The sequence below is a fragment of the Apus apus genome, chromosome 1 (assembly GCF_020740795.1).
Source record: "Apus apus isolate bApuApu2 chromosome 1, bApuApu2.pri.cur, whole genome shotgun sequence".
Taxonomy (NCBI): domain Eukaryota; kingdom Metazoa; phylum Chordata; class Aves; order Apodiformes; family Apodidae; genus Apus; species Apus apus.
The window spans coordinates 132,581,152-132,601,867 of record NC_067282.1 but is presented as its reverse complement, the minus strand read 5'-3'; the positions used below and the strand labels follow the sequence as shown (position 1 = coordinate 132,601,867).

General features: G+C 40.3%; 1 protein-coding gene across 1 annotated transcript in view; it reads left to right on the top strand.

Moving 5' to 3' along the window:
- Positions 1-20,716, top strand: part of SCUBE1 (signal peptide, CUB domain and EGF like domain containing 1) — a 201,000-nt gene that overhangs the window by 146,966 nt on the left and 33,318 nt on the right. Inside the window, exon 9 of the mRNA XM_051644074.1 lies at positions 5,050-5,172. Coding sequence (XP_051500034.1) covers positions 5,050-5,172 — 123 coding nt within the window. The remainder of the gene's footprint in view (positions 1-5,049; positions 5,173-20,716) is intronic.

Below are 20,716 nucleotides of genomic sequence, written 5' to 3'. Positions count from 1 at the left end.
GCATTCATCAGGGAACTAATACTTGTGTCAACAAGGCAGCACTAGTTATAAGGTTTAGGGGACAATAGTGATTTGCAGAAGCATGAGAAAAGAGAAGGAAAGAAAAGCAAAGGGAAATTACGAACGCAGGGAATAAAAGGGAACTACCAGACGAGCTCACTTTGCAGGTAGTGTGTCTATCCTGGTGTCCACTATATTCTGGTAATAGCATTATTAATCCTAACACGCTGTCATTAATAAAAACAAGAAGGGTATGAAGTTTCCAAAATCATTTTAGGTTGATCTGGAAGTAAATTATTTTCCCAGAGCTAGGTAACATTTTTAAACTGCAAAGGATTAGGCAGACACAGTCAGTTCAAATATTTGTCCAGCCGTTGAAAGAAGAAGCCTCACTTCCGCCTGTGATGAGGCTTTGGAAATCTACATATCCATCATTGTTCAGCAGCTAAGTGAAGGCTGCACGTTGATTACCCTTTCAGTTACCTTTAAGCAGCTTATGGGAAATGTTAAATTCTAAGCTGCCTAAAATCACTACTTTTTAATTTGTTCTCCGAGTTGTGTGCAGCAAGGTGTTTAATATGCACATACGTGCACACGTGTGCATGCATGCACCCTGGTCAGAACCAGGTCCTTCCTGACATGAATTATGCTGAGCAGAGCTTTAAAAGGTACAGGTGGAACAAGAGCAGTCATTCCCATTAATCTTCAGAAGAACATGAAAAGAAAAATAACGGACTGCTTGTTTCGTCTAGCTAAATTGTGGTATGCGACGTATCACAAGGCATCTGAGTTTCTGTTCCTTTGTCTGATGCTAAAAAGCTTTATTAAAAGCTGATTCCATGCCTCCCTCCTATTTTGAGATCCTCAGAAGGCTGATGATCAACACTTATTTCACAAATATTTTATTTATTCCTCATTATTCTGAAGTTCCCACCCTTTCCATTCTTCTGAAATTAGCTTTTGAGCATCCAAAAGAATATGAAGAGCTTTGTGAAATAATTAAAAAGAAAAGGCATTTTTAAAAGAGCACTTGAAAGTATGTACCAAAACTGTGACTTATCAGCAAATGCCACAAGGCTCTAGGGTCACATAAGCAGACCCAGAGGGTAGTCATGCTTGATGACAGGGCTTTGCTACTGGGTTTTGCCTGGACTTACATTTAACAATGCAGAGATGACAGTGAGTCACAGATGATGTTTGTGGATAGCAAGATGACCCAGGGTTTCTTTCTGGATTCAGACAGGCCCACAGCTTTTGTGATGGTGTTGCTGAGTTTCATCTCCAGACTAATACTTACATTTGGTATTTTTCCCCAAAATATTATAACTTTAAAGAAGGTTTTGGCTACCTTTGTAGCAAATCATTTGTTTGCTTTTTTTTTAATTTTTATTTTTAATTGCATGAGGAAAGGGGAATGAAGCATCCTCAGGGCTAATGGGAGGCTTAAATGCTTAGTTGTCTGTTAAGCCAGACCTTCACCTGATGTTGTTGACTACTACCTTATAATGCTTCTGTGGTTTTTCATTAGTCTGTATTTTCCTTTTCTGCATCTGTCCCATTTGTCTTGGGCACATCAGTTGGTACTTGCAGCAGATCAGCAGCTTGTATGAGCAAGGTGTCATTTAACAATATTGAGTTACTGCAGCAAGAGAAATCCTTTGGGATTTCTTTGCTAATGCACTGAAAGCCCATCAGACCTCCTAGTCTGAAATGACCCAGCACATTGTCTGAACACTGATCATCAGGGCATTTTACATAGAACTCCCTGTGGAGAAATACAGGTCTTTATATACTTTTGCATTCCTGGGGACACAGGGAAGCAGAGCACTGTGGAATGTTTGAGCTATTCTTCTGCAACGCTGTGTCATCAGTTGAAAAGGAGCCACTTGAGAACTATGTTTGAAGACACCACATTTATGACTTCTCTACAGATAGTCCCAATAGTAGTATGGGAAGATGTGATGATGTAATTTCAAAGCTGCTAGAAATGTCTTCCACTGTGTTTTCTTTCCCAACATGATAAGCAGACATGCATACTCTCTGTGAAGTTCACAACAGGCACTTAACAAAGTTGGGTACCCGTCAGTTTAATGATAAATGGGGCCTCACCTTCTCACACAGTGGAATCATTTATTTTCACATGACTCATAACCTGAATTATTTATAGCTATGGAAAGAAAAATAGTGGGGGTATAGGCTTGGTGCAATTTCTGTGAACCAGTTAGACATGATATGGTTGGATACTGCTCTCTTTCAACTGAAATGCAGCAATGCACTGCTCTCCATAGAGTGAAATAATTTTTGCATGCCTTGTCAGTCTTGCTATGGCCATGGAAAGAAATACAGGGAAAGCAGAGACATTGGTGCTGTTTGTGTTATTTAGAATGTTTTTGCAGCTAACAGTTTTGACCTCTGTTCTGTTTTGATGGTCCTGGTTTCAAAAGGCCACGTCATCTTTTCCTGCTAGAAGAAATGAATAAATACTTTCTTTTCCTGTGGAATCTCCCAGGTTTTACGCAGATCCTGGTTCAGGATTATTCTAAAGAATTGCTGGTGTAAAACTGATATGCTGCATTGTCAGTGGAATTACAATGATTAACAGCTTCAAATCTACCCTCTGAGGCCAGGAGGGTTTCATTTTTGTCCCTTGTGGTTATCAGAGACCCTGAAAAGAAAGTTAGTGAGACTGGAATTTGGAATTTAACATGTGAAATCCAGGGGCCATCGTTTAAAACATCAATCCTTACTTCTGAATGGTGTTTGACAGGCTGCAAGTAATTTCTGCTTCAAGCAGTCTCAGGCGCAGAGTAGCCCAAAGGTCATGTTCTTATCATGGGTAAAAGAGATCATCTTCATGATGGATGACTTCTCTGTGTGCTTATGATGCATAGCATATTAGTAATTTTAATTCAAAATTCCATTTGTCCAACAGTTTTCTCAGGACAAGCTGAACTATAGTTAGGTATACCTGTGCTGTGCAAAAGGATGGGACTGTCCTGGTAATACATCATAAGACCTGCAACACAGTCCTAGTTGCACATACTGGAGCTGGGAAGAATCAACAAGTTCTAAAAATGGAAATATCAGCCTGCACAAGTCCAATGTTTTCACTGCTGATCTTGACCTGTGCTGGTGATCACAGCTGAAACCAAGTGGGTTGCTGCCTCGTGGGATTATGTAGAGCAATGTGTTATTTAGCATATTTATCAAGCTGGGAGCCTAAGGTTATCTGTTGTCAGCTGGCCTCATTTCCAAAATGGAGGCCCACAGAAAGCAAACACGACTCCTGGTTTCAGATAATTTTGAGACCTTTGTTACCTGAGACACAAAGATTTGAGCTGGTCTTGTGCAAAGCACTCGGGGTGTAATACCACCACAGCTGCTACCTCCCTTTCTACCCTCATGTTTTCATAGGACTGAATGCAAAAGCCAGTCCTCTGCAGAACCAGACACAAAAGTAATAAGCAGTGGTATTAGTTCAGAGGGTCTCAGAGCAAATTTGCTTTCTCCTTGCCACAAATACAACTCATAAGCAGACCTTTATAACAGGACATATTGTTGTTGCTTATTTGAGTAGTACATCGTCCTGAGCCTATTTCTGTCAATGCCAGTGCAGCAAAGTACCATTTAGAAAAACAGGGCTGAATTTGCCTCTCAGCTATTAGAATTTCTAGATTTGCCTCCTCACTTCTTTTGCTGCTGTTTATATTTTACATGCAGAAATGTGGTAAGAGCCATACTATCATCCCATGTAAGTAATCATATGTTTAAAAAAAAGAATTAATGACATCTGCTAAAAGTCATCCTAAATTCAAATTATTTTAAAATGTGCCCTTCGTTCACCAGCATCATGCTGTCTTTGATAGATTTCCATCTCCACATATTAGTTCTTTCTGGCATTTTGCAAGATTTGCTTTTTAAATGGCCAGCTATTACCTTAAAGTTCTGGAGCTGTTACAGCAAGAGGCTTTTCAATAGGAAGCATCACTCTCTCCTCAGTTTTTTGAAAGATCTTGTTTTCATTTCCAGAATTGGGCAGCCAAAGCTCTGTGACGTATTACTTCTTCACAATATGCATCCTTAAAAAGAGCTATTTTGTGGCACTGTTTGGGGGGGAGAGGGGTGGGAAGAAGTACTTTTTTCCTCTTTCAAATAAACATGGATCCATTATTTGATAAATGAGGTAGGATGGAAAGATGCCCTATATTTTAAGTGAGGTTCTGTGACCTATTATATACTTACTGCACAAGCTTTCATGGGATGGAACAGGGGCTGATCATTCCAGTTCTTCAACACTTTTGGGAGGAGTTATAAGATGGAGGAAGTAGAATCACCAGTCTGAAATTCAGAACAGAGGTCTTATCTGGTTCATCAATGCACCTTGTAATCGTTATTTAAGGTAAAAGCCATTGATCCCATCTTTCCTACCTATATAAGGCTTTCAAGTAAAGCCAATAGTTGCTCTGTTTCCAGAACAACTGAAGAAGGAACATTTCACATGCACTTGCAGTCGCTCTTCTATTATTACACCAAATCAAAAAAGCTAGACATGTGAAAACGGGTATTCACTGACACTTTGTTCATAATGGACATACTAGCATATAATGCCAATTCCAAGCAAATATATCATACATTTTTTTTACATATGGATAAGAGAAGTGTTTTCAGAGTTCAAATGTGGTTGAAGTCATGCTGGTTGTTATTTCCGTTTTTCATGTGTTCTTGGGTTTTGATAGTTCTTGTGTAAAGTAAGGGATTCACTTACATCTCAAAGAAGCTTCCCTGAATGTTCTTTAGCGTCATAGTGGCTCAGCTTGTGTCATCTGGTAGTTCTAGTTCTGAGAGAAATGCCTCTGTCTCCAGAACAACTCAGCCCAAAGCTCTTCTGTAAGTCTTGAAAGAAAGGTTTGGGAAGGGATACATCTGACCAGCCTGATTCCTAACAAGAGACAGCAGCCTTTTTGGGAATCTGAGTAAACTCCTACACTTTTGCTTCCAACAACTGAACTGCTATAGTGAAGTAAATTTTTGCCTGTTCACTCTTTACAGACATTGATGAGTGCTTGGTAAACAATGGTGGCTGTGACCATTTTTGCCGAAACACAGTTGGCAGCTTTGAGTGCAGCTGTCAGAAAGGCTATAAACTGCTCACAGATGAAAGGACCTGCCAAGGTAAGACTTCATTTATTTTACTCTTTGTATAGTGAAGGTGTTATTTTCAGTGGGTTTTATGTGTTGTTTTTTTTTTTAATTATGTCATTTGTACCACAGGTTTTAATTGTACTGTCAGAAAAGACCTACCAGATTTCCATTTTCTGAAGTGGGGTTAGAAGATATTGGGGAATGTCTTGTTACAACATTTTTAGTAGTAGGAATGCCAGTGTCCTGCTGAAGTTGAAAAACCCATGTGGTGTAGTGGAAGAGGCTCAGGCAAAGAGCCTTATGTTCAAATCCTCTAATTTGCTATGGTCTTAATGCAATAATTTAGAGTAATTTATTGGAATAGACGATTTGCAACACATAAACTGAAAAAAAGTCTCATTTGTAAGCTCACTTTTGCAAATCAGAATGTTTGTGGAGGGATAATGAATGTGTTTCGTGAAAATTCAAATGAGGTGTGTATTGTATCGTTTGTGTCATGATCTGTTTTCTAAGCCATAGATAACAGTTATATATTCTGTAAACAAGTGCATCACCATTTCCAACTTAAGTACTAATCATGTACCTTTGGAGAAATGATGCTTTAAGCATTTGAGCTTTGTAACTTTTCTCTTTAAAAGCCTCCTAGAAAAGGCTAGAAAGATGAGCATGCATTAGCAGAGAGAGAAGGGGGAGAAGGATGTATTCCATTAAAATTTTGTGCAGGAGTTGCCTTTTTATTAATACATCATTATTTGCATCAGTTTTCTGCATGTAAAAGTGAAGAGGTCCAAACCAGCAGTAGTATTTTAGAGCTTTTTTGCTCATCAACAAAAGAGAAACCAAAGTCTGAAGATACATATGTCATTAAAAATTTTTCCTGTGCATCTCATTGATAATTCTATTGTCTGAGAAGGCTACTCCACCCTGACTGTATGATTAGACGTAAAGGAGCCATTGCAAGGTTGGTTTCAAGCTGGGACAGGATGGGAAGACCTGAGAATGGCACAGTTAGTGCTACATGACTAGGCAGAAATAATGTTGAAGGATCATGTCAGACAATGGTAAGTGGTCAGGTTTTGATGTACCTGCTAAAAATAGGGACAAAATGTTAAAAATAAATGTTCCCTTCACGATGTATCTAGAGATAGCTAGCAATACTTTCTGGTTCATTAATTTCATGTGTTGTGACATCCTCTCACTGTGGTATGACTGAAGTAATAGTCATTAAACCAGTGAAAAACTCTAGAAAAAAGTCAAGCCTCACATTCTGGTTAGATAAGAGCTGATACAAATTTTGTTTCTTCATTATGCAAAATCTTAGTAACAGGCTTTGAAAGCTACCTATAAATAGTCAGATCTCTATTGTGGTAATGGGAAACTAGAAGCAGCTCTGTAAATGTTGTTAAGCTGATTTTTATTTCTTTGTGTGCCTGGGCTACTGAATGAGTAAGTTGCTGGTAACAGTGCATACCATGCAAGGAATGAAGCAGCAGCTGATCTTCTCTGTTGTGACTGGACATGGAAATACAAAATGATCTGGCTATCCTACCTTCTTCATTGTCAATGAGCAAGGGCAGCCACTCTGTCTGCCTCTACATGGTACTTTGTCTGTAGGTATTCTGTTGCTGTAACAGATAAGTGCAACCCCAGAGAATATTTGGGCTGGAGAAGTTCCTTCAGTCCCGGAAGCACTGGTTCTTCATACTGTGAAATGGGGAAGAGAAAGTTATTTCCTGTTTGAAGTCTGAGGTATTTGGGCCTCAGGCTGATTACAGCAAACATGGTATGATGCCTGCTTTGTAGCAGGAGCATTGTGATAATTTAGTTCCTGTCCAGTGCTTGAGGTGATAACTGGTGACTGCTGCAGTCAGTAGGCCTGCTAACAAAGAAAGAAGGGAAGTGAATATAGGTCAAGAAATAATTCATGTATGAATTGCCTGTGCTTTGCTGCTGCTTCTGCAACGAGAATATAGTTAGTGGAAGTGGTTAAAGTTACTAATGTCAGGTCTGACAGAAAAATGTGGTTTGGGGTTAGTGACTCTGCTGGAATATAAATCATCTACGGGGGTTTTTTTTTGGTAACAGCCAGTCGACACTGACCACAGAACATTATTGAGAGATTCAGGGAAATTTATTTTGGACATATTAGTCTTTCCAATGTGTGAAATAGAAAAGTGTAATTTGTATTTTAAAAGATGCTGTTGTTGATTTTAGGTCTGTTGTTTTGATTCATAATAGAGTTTGTATGACTTGTGTTCTTGCTGTCAACATCCCCTTTCTCCTGTGGTTTTAATTTTTTAAATAAAGATTTCTTTCAGTTACGAAGCAGCGTGTTTACCAAATACTCATTTAGGACCTTAGAAGTCTACATTGTTTGGGGCTGAGTCCTGTTTAGTTCAGGTGGCTTTCCTAGTGAACAGGGAGTTCACCTCCAAGTGAGTTCATAAAGGAAGAGATTCTGCTAACCTTAGGTAAAATGCCCAGGGGAACAGCTGCTAAGCTTGCGCCTTTATGGCCTGCAGAATCTCTGTATGCCTGTGGATTGTATTTGATCCACATGAAAGAATCAGTGAAGCAGAACACAGTCACAGAGCTACAGTTCATGTTAGCAACGTTTCTCCAACTTTTGAAAAGTACAAGTAAGCTGTTTCTGCATAAATTTCTTTGAATGATCGTGAACTTCAGCACAAGGCAATTTTACACTTTTCAATAAAAAGGGTTCCTTTGTGTTCCCTATGAAATTCTGAGGTTGTCCCACCTCACCTAATTTCCTTGGTTATTCTTTCATTGTAGGCCTCAGAGGCGACTTTAAGATTGCAGGGAAGTTGTATTAAAGTCTCAGACTTTGTTCTGGTTGTTTGCAGAGCTCCCACCCCGTCATACCAAGTGCCTTACACACACTCATTCTCCCTGTGAAGATGAAAGTATTTCTTTCTCAGTTTTTCAGGCAGGAAGGGTGAAGCCAAATATAGCAGCTTGCCTAAGATGACACATATGAATGCCTGAGCAGGCTGGAGAATAAAGCTCCGTTTTTTGTGGATCTGTCCTCTGTGAATCTGCCCATTACAAGATTTTTTTGTTTTTTCTCCTGTGTTTGTGCTCATACCCTGATGTCAAAATTAATCAATTTTTGGGAACTCTGAAGCTTGCTGCTAACTTGGTGCCGCTGGATAGTCAGCCTGTATGTAGGCTGCTTGTGTAAGCAGTCCTTGCATTTGTAAAGGGCATTAAAATATTCTGTATTTGTCTGTTTACAGCTAAACCATTATTAGCCCTGGCTGCAAAGAAAACCATTGTCAATCACAGATTACTTCTGCTAGGGAGTGGTTCTCACGCTGTGGCTCCTTGTTAGACAAGGAGAATGTGAAGGTTTCCCTTCCTTTCCCCTCCCCTGCATTCCAGCCATTTAAAAGGGAACTTTTTTGTAACCCAGAAGGTGAAGAATCTACATTGCCCTCCCAGTGATATTGTGGAGACTGATACTGCTTTCCCAGAGTCTCTCTTTTCACACAAACTTAAAAATAGATTTTTCTCTCCTTTGACAGGGAAATCAGTGTATGCCAATACCAAACCCATCTATTGTGTATTATTTTAAGAGAACCCTTAAATCTAAGGTATTGTAAATTCTTTGATGCAGGAAGAAATGATTGGATGTCTTAGTATAAACCTAGGAAAAGAGGCCTGCATCTCCTTTGAACATGTAATACAAATAACATAGCTATATTGATAGCAAGGAGAGCTTGTGTTTGTGACCTTTTCAGTAATTAACAGCAGGGCAACAACTCAGATCAGTTTCAGAACCACATCACCCACAAAACAGCAAGCAAGACTGTTAAAAGCTACAATGAACGTCTGTAAGCGCAGACATAATTACGTTAATCCTCAGCCAGTATGAGTTTTTAAGCCAGTTAACTTAATTACTTACTCAGTTTCTGTTTGTTGTGCAGTGATCTCAAAAAAAATTTCAACAATAAGTGCTCTCTCTGCTCCACTCAAGGTCAGGCTTCGTTAAGCACCCAGAAGAATGTGTGAAGTTCTGTCATAAATAATTTTCTGTTCCTGCTGTAGGAATTGTCTTTTACAAAGCAAGACATGGGGAGACAACACACAGATTTGTTTTAACACAGGGAGTGGTAGAGTTGGAAAGATGAGTTACATTCAGACAATAAGTACTTTTAGTAGGAACATCCAGGGATCAACATGTAACACTTTAGTCTGCTAAATCTACACTCTTGCCCTCTTCTCTCCACCTCTGTCAAAAATAGACACAAATCCTCCTGCATGGGGGGATTTCAACTTTTGCAGAGGACAGTTTAAGTTGTGTCATTCCAGTCCACTTATATCCTCCAAAGCAAGTTTAAGTGGAGCTTGGTGGCTACTGGGTCTCACAGACATCGTGTTCAGCCATGATGAAGTCTGCCTAAGTAGCCTTTTAACTAGCCCTTTGAATTGTTACAGCCACTCTGGGGCACATGGGATACCTGCATAGGCCATCTACAGGTGTTTTGGGGGCTTCTTTAAAGCCATGTGCTCACACTTAGTAGGCGACAGCATTTTTTATTTGCCTGTTTAACTATTGATTATTCCCTATTACCTTCTTCACAGATTTTAAATTAATGCAATTGACTCTTTTGTAAGTAGGCACTGGAGTACAGGGGCTCATAGTCTGCTCTTGGTGGTGCTGATGCCTACCCAAGGGAAATTCAGTGATGCAGATTTATGCAATAGAAGATTCCAAACAGAATCTGCTCCCCTAGCTTCATGATATATTGAATTTTCACTCTAGTGATTTTTTGTGGACACACTTTGCTACAGGTTTGGGGTTTTTTAACGCTAAAAAGCTATCCAGTAGAAGTCCAAGTATAGCTTATTTGAGGTGGGTCTTTTTCCTGTCATTGTAAGAGAAAGACACAAGTAAATCCGCTATCATATTTGTATATTTGGACTTTTCTTTCTGTCTTTTAAAACAAATGTGTTTCTTATATGCCCCACTGCATCCCTTCTTTCTCTCTCCTCAGCTTCATTTCCAGACACATGTTCCTCAAAAACTTGATGTTCAGGGAGTGGAGGAACTGGAAGTAATGCCTAGAGCCAAGGATACTGTAAGCAGATATTGAGGCAGTTTTCTTAGTAACTCTGCCAGCAGATTGCAATGCTGACCTGCAAAACACCTCAAACCTTGTCCAGTTCTGCTTTTTGTTTCTCGGGTTGTCTCTGAACAGACTTGATGAGTAGAGCAAGTTTTGTGATGGGTTTCAGATGTGCTACAGAATATACCTTCGAACTCTTTTCATCCACAACTGGTTTTTACTTATGATCTGAAACAAGGTTTGAACCCAGCCTTAGGCCTTCTGTGTGAACTCATTGCACCACAGAACCAAAATACATGCAATCCTAAAATAATACTGTTAAACGAGAGACTGACCTTTCTTTACTACCAAATAGGTCTTCATTCCGGAGAATTTGATGTGACTAGACCTAGATGACCCTATGATTGATCTGTTGGTAGAGGAATTCCTTACACGGGGCTCTCAATGCATAATTGTCAAGAGAAGCCTTCTTTCATTCCAGAATGAGAGAAAGAAAAATAGCACCTTGAAAAATGCAGTAACTGTCTATGATCCAAGGATCCTACAGGCCTGGCCTTGAAATATTGCCATATGTAATGTATGTATATGTAATCCCCTCTCATAACATACACCTTTTCACTCATTTGTACAAAATATGCACTATTAGCCTTGCAAGGGCAAGATTTGAATCTCCCAGCATGGTATCTCCATTTTGAAAATGGGTATGAAATGAGGGATTAATCATACAGGGACGGACAGATAGAAAGTGTTTGTGGGAATTATTTTTGGCCTAAAGAAGCCCACAAAGATTAGCTACAAAGATCTTACTATACTCTTCTGTATGGAACCATTGATGATTAAACTGGTCCTGTACAGCCATATTTATCCCAAATAAATTAGTGCATCCATGCACACAGTACTGAATCACCAGACACCTCTGACTTAGAGTAACAAATTTAAAAAATTTAAGAAGGGCCAAAGAGGCTTGCATCCTTGGGTTACATGACAGCAACCTGCCACCCAGATTTGATCATGGAACCCAGTAAAGTAACTGGCCTTGTCCCAGTCAAATAACCTAGTGAAGATCTCAGGATAAGGGTACAACCCTTGCATTGATTTTTATAGGACACAATCCCCCATCTTAGATTACTTAACTAAATGCATGGGTACAGGTCAGGGCTGTGGAGCATCTGGCCCTCTCTGAAAACAGAGGACCAGGAGAATCCTACGTTCTTTGTCACAATTTTACAATGCTGAGGAAATTCCTTGGAATAGCAGGACAGGGGAATTTCATGTCATGATTCTCCTAGCCAGGCCAGGCTTAACTAGGCTTTTTACCTTTCTGCTACTCCTTACGTTCTTCTTGCTCTGAGTTATAGCTGAGTATACCCTAGTGCAGTCCCAGAGGCTGTGAGCTGTGAGAAATGTTAAATGGGTACAGTTGCACCATACAGCAGTAAAGGGACTAGTTAAACACTTCAGTTAATCCGTATCAGTGTTAGAACTAATGTTTCATGTAAGTTGGTTTAAAGGTCTGGGTGAGGCCCAGACCCTGCAGGTTCACTGCATTAACATTATGGTTTGGCCAACTTTCCAGTGAAAAATAATGGAAAGTTTTGTTGTTAGTCCACCCCCTCTCTTTACTTTTCTCCCTCATTAAATACATAAAAGAAATAAATATGTTCAATAAAAGTAACACTATTTAGCCTTCCCCTCCTTTCTGAAGTGGCAGTAACATACAGCTTCACAGCCAGGTGAGACGGTCTAAAGAGGACGCCAGCAGATTTACTGCTTGGTGTGGGATTTATTTTCTTAATATTTAACATACATTTTTACCTGAAGCCATGCAAACCTCTCACTAAGGTTGTTACCCTCATGGTGAGGACTGAGCTGCAGTGTGTGGAGAGCATTAGCAAACCATTAGGGTGCTACCGCCTGTGACCTTTTGAGGGAGGTAGCAGCAGGGATCCCAGAGAGCATTTGCTGTCTGGGTTGAGGAGCAAGCAGGCTTACAAGTCCCCTCACTGACTCTTGCCTGTGTTTACATGTGCATTTGCTGTAAGTCTGAGATGTTCAACAGTCAGGGAGAATATCTAGGGCTTCATTTTGGCCTCACTTCTACCTGGGAGAAGGCTGCAGTGCTCAGCCGAGTTACAGTGCTATCAAACTAAGGGAACCTTATTAACTTACTCCACTTGAGCAGGGTGAGTCAGTGCCAGTGCAGGGGTGATTAATGAGAGAGACGGATGAAGGGATTCAAGCCACTCCCCAACAACTACTCATTTGCGTGCTACACGTGAAGGAGAGTGATTTTGCCTTGATGCTCTCATTCATCCACATCGGGCAGGCGTGCTGCAAGATACAAAATACGTTTCAGCCAGTCCAGTGGAATCTGGCCCAGTATGTTTGTGTGAATGCCTGGTATATAACAACAGTGCTGGTTCAGCTGCCAGTGTAGCTCAAGAACCAGTGAGAATCAGTGGTACACTGGAGGAGATACTGGGAGCTGCTTGTGGAAATCAGACTAGCTCACAGAAAGAAAATTCAAGATGATTTCCCTGTCACTGATGATATTCATTCTCTATGCAGATTTTCTCTGAGGCATTCTGTGCCACTGAGCCTTACATAAATATCTTGCTTATGACAAGCACCATATTGCTTCTAGCATCAGATTAAAAAAATACTCTGCTGGGAAGCAACATGTTACACTTTCAATAAAAGTAGTATTTCTCAAGCCCTTTCTGTTACACATGGTGCTTGCTTTTAGCGTCAGTGAGACTGTGAATAGTGGTACAGTACGCGTCTGTGAGAAAAAAAGGGTTGCAAGATCATACCCAGAAACAATAAAAGCCTCAGGCATGAAGTAAAAACAGCTCTAGCCAGTACAAGTTTGTTTGCCAAATGATAGTATCTCACATGTTGGTTGTATCAATTAAGTCTGCTGAAACATGAAAACAAATACCTCCCCCTCACCTCCAGTTCTCTCTGCAGCACAGTGTTATCATGAGTTAAAGGCAAATTGTCTTTGGTTGCTGCTTCTTCGACAGAATATTAAACCTCACAATCTAGGCTTTAAATCAGTTCCTAATGGGATGAGACCTAATGTGGGGAGTGCAGATGGGACAGATTATTCCACCTCTATTTTCCCATGAAGCTTCTGACAAGGGCTACTGTTGGAAGTAAGACACTAGATTAGTTTGACCTCAGGTCTCATTCAGTATGGTAACTCTTATATTCCTATGTTAAACTCTCTAAAGTATACTGCTATCAAATTGTCTTTCACAGCTCTTTCTTGCCCCCTCCCCTTGATGATGTGTGTAGGAAGGAGAGCAAAATGTTCCATTAGTGTTTAGAAGGAGAATTTGAGATAAGTTTCTTCAGTTGACAGTATAGAGTTTATTATGTGCATAGTGCAGAAATTATTTGACTGGACTAGGATCATGTTATGTATTAATGAATTACCAGGATATGAGTCAGCCTTGGAATAGTTTGAGCAGGAAAGTAGCATTCTTCCACAAACAATAATCTCTTGATAAATAGTGCTGAAAGCTGTAATTCAATGGGAATTGTTTTTAAAGATAACCAAAAAAAGACTCTCTCTCTCTCTCTCTCTCTATATATATATATATATATGTATGTATGTATGTATATGTATATTGTCCACTATTACAGTGGTGCACATTGAGATAATGCTGTATTACTGCACCTAATCATTTAATCACTTTGATTAAGGTCAGATATCCTTTACACTAAGAGCTATAGAGAGTTGCAATTAAATATTGATCCTATCCTAAATGTTCAGAAGAGTTTTGTTTTCCTGTGCTTGCATCTACCCTTCTGGGTTGTTAAAAGTGCTCTGTTTAGTTTATTTTGCTGTAGTGAGAATAAAAGCCTAACCTGTTGAAGCAAAGGGTGTCATTCTCTTCCAGTTGCCATGTTATGAACCACTACTTCTTGTTTTGATCACTTGGAGATGTGGCCTTAGGTAGGACGGGTGAGGTAAAACCAAAAATCTTAAGCTCAAATATTAAGAGGCAGTGGAATGGAGGAGTATCTTCTGGGGTTTTGCTGGGTGGAGTTGTTTTTGACGCATATTTGCAAAACATGTCGGTTAGTGTTTTTGGAGGGATACCTGCCTTTTCTTGAGTCCACAGAGGCCAGCCTTTCTGAGCAGAGTTTTTAAACAAGCCCTTGAAGCAGAGCCAGAGAACAAGAATTGTTGTGTATGTTCAGTGGCCACTAACTTCAGTGAGAGCTTGAAGTTAAGCTGGGAATGCAGAGTCAGATCCACAGGAGGTGAAGGGTAGTGCTGCATTTGAGTCTTCAGTTGAAAATTGAAACTGTGTTGTTGTGCTTGCTCTTTCAGCACTGTCAGCACTATGTACATTTTCACCCAGACTAGTCTCTTGTTCCTTCCAAAAGTCTCACTAGCAGCCCCTACTAAAGGGTGATGGAGACAAACAGCCTTAGCAAAGAGAACAGTTTCCTCTTTCCAGAAATATGTTGCAAGATAGAGAATATTCCTTACTTGATACAGATGATAAAGACAGAGCCTTGTTTGTTTTTTTCAGGCTGTTAAGCTGCTCTTACAGAGTTGCTGTGTAAATAGTGGCTTGAGCAGAATGCAGACTGCTGAACATGTTTATGTTTGTAGGAAACAAATAAACCTGCCTAAAGTTTCTTTTAATGCACTTCTACTCTTGATATATGGGTTCTCTTACCCCAAGCACTTGAAGTAGTAGCAGTTTATTGCCATAATAACAGTAGATAAGCCAACTTGCCTTTGCCTTGGAAAATTACTGATTCTGGAAAGGGATACATGTTTGCTTATAAAATCTTGGCAATGTTTTGATGAAAGAACTCTGTTTTCTTAACAAATGTTGGGAAGGAATTGACTTTAATTGTGATTTAGATTGTCCTGGCAAAACAATGGTAAGACGATAAACGTAATAGGAGCCAAAGCAAATTGCCTCCTCGTGAGTTCCTCAGATTAATAGAGGAGCCTGAGCACAACAAAGCCCTCATCTAATGGAGATGGGTGGGAGGGGTGAGAAAGAGAGCTAGGACAGGTCAGCATAGACCCAAGAGAAAGGGTAATGTTTGGGAAGTCTACAGACAGCCTAAGCATTGATACAACTTTGTTCCCAGTTTCAAGATCTTCATCACACAGAAACTTAGTCTTTTGCCTTTCTTATCTCTGTATCTCCTTTTCTTTTACCTTGTATCACAGCAGATTCAACCATCAAAGCCTGGAGGCCCTTGTGTTGCCATGAAGTGGCCATGTCCAATTGTCACATGTAGAAATACCCATACAAGCAAGTTGGCTCAAGAGGATCTTTATTTCCATATCATAAATAATTCTGTTTCAAAATCTTGTGTCAAACATAATCTGTACGTAATGTGGGAAGCAAATCTGTAACAGAGTGTAAGGAGATGCATTGGGGGTTGTGGTGCCCCATATCTGCAGGGAAATGGTTATTTTTAGCACACGCAGGCTCCTTCCATGTAATAATGAAAATGTGGCTGCACAGACTGATCACTGCAGTGCTGTGAACAGCTGTCATCTGAGAGCTGGACATCTGATGCCCTCTGTGCTATAACTTTGTTGGTGCTAGCACACAGAACAGATTTGACTTGTCACAAATGCCAATGACTGTAGCTGCACTTTCATTCTCCAGGCTAAGCATTCGGAAGTACAGTTTCAAGTCAGGCTCATTTATCACAGCTGTGTTGACCTTTCTGTGATTTGTCATCACTGAAAGGTTGTGAATGTACATAGACTCTCTTTGGCACATGGCCTTTCACCAAGCAGTTCCAGCCTTTCCTGATCCCAGAGTGGGTAGATTTTGTAGCTCTTAGGAAAAAACTGTGATCTGACAAAGTGCTTAGCTCAACTAATGTTTTATTGATTTGTAAAAATGAGCAGTAGAATTAAATATACTTACGAGGTTTTTTTATACTATTAGCTTTGGTTGTATTTAAAAGATAGCAGTGCTATTTTCAAGTCTGATCCCTGTGGTATATTTTAAAAAACTTTTAAAAATCCTTTAGAAGTCCTTTTAAAAAATTCTATTCACAAGCGTACAGTGAGGAGAAAAAGGAATATGAGGAAAACTGCCGTGAGCTTATGGTGAGGTTAAGCGTGATGAGCTTGATAGTGAAAACCAGTAATGATTTGAAATCTTCCTTTCCAAATGCCTTTATAGGACACCTCCCTTGACTGCCTTCATGTCTGTGACCTTGGGTGGACTTACTAATTTTATACATTGTGTCTAGTTATTACTAGGGTTTTTTTCATGTTCCGCAAGAGACCCAGCAAACTTTTTCACCTGCAAAAATAATTCCTTTATTTTTTAACCTCTTTATTTGACAGTATCTACAGAGCTGTCTCTGGTGATTGGCTCATCTCTCTGCATACTTTCTGAGGAGACTCTCCTAGCTGAGGGCTCTGTCCTCTCTGCCCCCTTCCCCTACCTGAGTACAGATGTGAATCCCTCAAGTTTCTTCTCTTGAAGTACATGAATACTCAGTCTGAGGGTGTCTAGGAGGTGTCTGTGCAGAGAGGATGTACAAAGGTGACACTCACACATCTGGTGCAGCTTGTCGCTAAATTGAACATTAGGTTGACTAAGATTATCTGCAAAGTGATTTCACAAACAGGGAGAAGCCATGGCAAGGTTGGTTGAAATATGGTCAAAGGCATCAGGGACCATTAGGCTAGAGAGAGTTCTGGATGTGTTTCCTGATGGGAGTGACAAGGTGAAGTGTCTGCACAGAAGAAACAAGCTTACCTCATTAGATACGAAAGGTACTGGTACCTGCCACTGAGAAAGCCTCAGGACCCAGCATCCATATTGTCATTCCTCTCTCTGCTAGGACAGCTGACCAAATTCAGAATTGCTGAACAGTTCACCTCAGCTGAAGAAATGGAGGAAGAGGGAAGCTTGGCTTGACACTCCCAAGGCTGGGCACCTTTTCCTTCTCAGCAGTCCCGTGGCCAAAAGCTGCCCTGGCTGTTCTCCAGTGCTCCTTGCAGTGCCGAGATTTAGCAAGCAGTTTTCCACAACCATGTTTAAAATATTAGAAGAAATTATCATCTGCCAGGAAGGGAATTTATCGATAATCCTGGACCACTATTCTGTTTTTCAGTTTGGTGTTGCTTACAAAAAAGAGGATGTAGTGCGGTCCTTTGTAATGCTGCAGGGAAAAATGTAGGAAACCTTTTTCTTTGGCCAACAGCAGAGAAATAATAATGTAACAATAATGGTGGTGATTATGATGATGTATTTCATTATAGAAATGTAAAAACCTTATGTCAGATCCCACCAACTGTAGTGAAAGAAACCCCCAAAGACCCCAAAGTTAGCTGCCAATTTTTGCCTGTCTGAAATTGCCAAATTCTGCAGTTGCCATCCAAACCCATAAATTTTCCCAGCCCCATGGGCAAAGCTTTTGGTGATCCAAAAGCAAGCAAATAGTTCAGTGGCTGATGAATGAGGCAGAACAAAACCATACTCGCTGACTGGGAGCAGAATTGGCTCTACAGTGCTGACAGGAAGAGGAATGCATGGTGGTCAGTTAACTTGGCACGTGCATTAAGGGGAACACATGAGGAATAGGTATTTACTACATTAAGATGTCGTTCTGCAGCCCCATTTCTGCAGACTCTGAGGCAGCCCTGAGGGAAGCTTGTGGAAGAGAATGAGGTTGCGAGCTCTGTGTGGAAGAAAATTAAGTAGGGAATTTTTGAAAGAAACTGAAAAGAGAAGGGAAAATTAATGTATTGGTACACTAGATCACATAAAGTTCCCTTGGTAGAGTTCCTAACGAAAGGATTGTATTTACTCTGGAGAAGGAGTAAACAGTTTAGGCCTACAATTATATTGCCATTTTTTAGCCTGCTTTCCTTCTGTTTTCAAATCCCAGTGATAGCACAGTCATTCCTGGAAGTGCAACTGGTCTCTTCTGATAAGGTCTGATAGCAGAGATAAAGGAAATGAGCTGCCATTTGCCTTTAAAGACTCTCCTAAATGCACCATCTTGTTCTTCCCAACAGCAGTTCCCTTTGCTGTAACTTCTGGGTAAACAATGGGAAAACAGTTGCTCTGATGTTAATGAGGGTGATGAGTTTGCTGGGTTAAGAGTTGTCCCCCTTGGTGCAGAGATAGCATCAAAGAAGGATCTGATTACTGCAGTTCCTCCAACCACTGGCGGGACCAGTGAAGGATTACTGTCTTCTGAACTGAGCTGCTCCAGTGATACGAATTAATAGAGACAGCCAGCCAGCCCAAGGGAACTACTTGGTTGCAATCCTGCTTTCTTGTGTGTAACCTCAGACCCAGCAAACTAATAAGAGAAATATATCAGGAGGTACCTGCTGATTTCTGGAAGGATCAGGTATGCATTACATTATTTTAAGCTCTAAGAATTAATCTGATGGAGGAGACTGAAGAGATCAGTCCAGGATAAAATCTAGACAATTCTTTCTGGAACAGGGTTGCTTGTGGAGGGTAACAAGCAAAATGCTAGAGGCTGCTTAAATGCAGGAGGTCAGACTAAATGAGCATATAGTCATCTTGCTGGCATTAACTGTACTCTATCAAAATAAACATCCGGTTTCTGTCCACGGTGCTAGGACTTGTAAGACATCATTCAACTTTGGACATGTAGCAGAAGTGTGAGGACACAGAGAAAGGAGAAATCAGTGATGCCCAGATATTCCTTAGAGCAAAATAAGACTGTCTAAAATCATCAGACCATAATGATAAACAACAGAGACAACTGTGGCTCTCTAACCTGCACTTGCACCAGAGCTGTAAGGTGTTAATACTGCATTTAGTATTGTATAAAGACAGAGAAAGACACAAACTCTTTCAAGAGTGATCAGCAGTTTGACAGCCTCAAGACCAGAGATATTGGGTTATTGAACTTACTGTGGGTGCAGATAGGGTTGAAGGAAGATGAAGACAAGCTGTTTCCAGGATCTCACTGTACTGAATAGAAACATACAGACACAAAAGGATATTGAGGCCATGAGGCAGAACTAGGTAGATGATAACACTAACGATCCTTAGCACAGCTATGGATTGGAAGAGAATGGATTCCCACTCCAGGTGTTGCATACCATGCTGGATTAACAATTAGAGACTGTGGCCTAGTTGCATCTTCCAGGGCATTTGGCTCTTTGGCAGAGCTTAGCCAGCCTGGAAGAGCTGGCAAGCTCAGGGTCCATGGCAACCCAACTGCTGTGGTAGAAGCTCAGGCCACCAAGTAGCTTGCAAGAAAGCAGCCACTTCAGTGTGCTGAACCCAGAGAAATGTGTCTTAATGACTGAAGTCCATGTTAAGCCTCTGCCATGCTAGAAAGTGTTGCCCTCTGGGGCAGCAAGTACCTTCTGTGAGTTGAAGAGCAGAAGCTAACTTCAGCCCAGATTTCTCCTGTGGGAATATGACTGGAGGTGTATCTGGTGCCACTGCAGGTCCTCATTTATTTCTCTGGTTGCCACATGGACTGAGACATGGACCTGCTATGGCATTACTGGCTAAATCTCTTGTTAGAGACTAGAGGCATGCCGTTTGGTACAACAATCAAAGATACAATTAAATGCTTGGTCTGGTTTGGAAAAACTAGATCAGCTCTAATTTGCCACAAGGAGGTTTCTGTTTCTAAGTGGAACCATGGCAGGGTGTTTAAGTTAGGCATAGAGCAGTGATCTTACCTGTGTTAGCAGGATAGGAACCAAAGATACTGCAGGATTTGTCACTGACTACTGCTGCATGCCTGTCCCTGAGTAATAGTGATTTCATTTTGTACTGCTAAATCTTTGAAATACCTTCTCTGTTGGTCATAGGTTTCTAATTATTTATTGCCTCTGTCTTGAATAAACTTTGTAGATTTCTTTTGCAGTTTATATAAATGTATTTGTTTTACTACCACTTTGCATTCTAAGAGCATATCATCTCTAAATAAAAAGTACATTTCCTTGGAAGTAGAATCAATTTCCTTCAGAAGCCTTTCATTCCCTGATTAGTGTGTTACGTTTGGTCTTCACTAATCACATAGTTAACTGTGAGCAATAAAGTTCTTAAACAAATAAATGTTCTGGTCCAAGTCAACATTAGTCATAATGGACAGTTTCCCATTGAAATTTCTGAAATACAAGATGTGACTGTGCTACTTAGGCACTTAGTTTCACATTAAAAGTAGAGCAATTAATGCCAGATCTGGTTTTTCTACAGGTAATAATGTATGTTATTAAGTCTCAGCAACAAGTTGACTTGGTTGCCAGTCAGTAATGCAATGGGAACTCTATAAATGGGTGTGGTTTTTCAATTACTTTTAAAGCTTTGGGGTTTTGGCTTTTTTTTTTTTTTTTCCCCTTTGTGTTAGCCTGCTCCAGAAGCACACAGTGGGAAAGTAATGAAGTAGAAGATTTGTATATTACTACATCTTTCCATGCTTCCTCTTCATTGGTTTTATTCTTGTAGACTTTGAAACATAAGGAG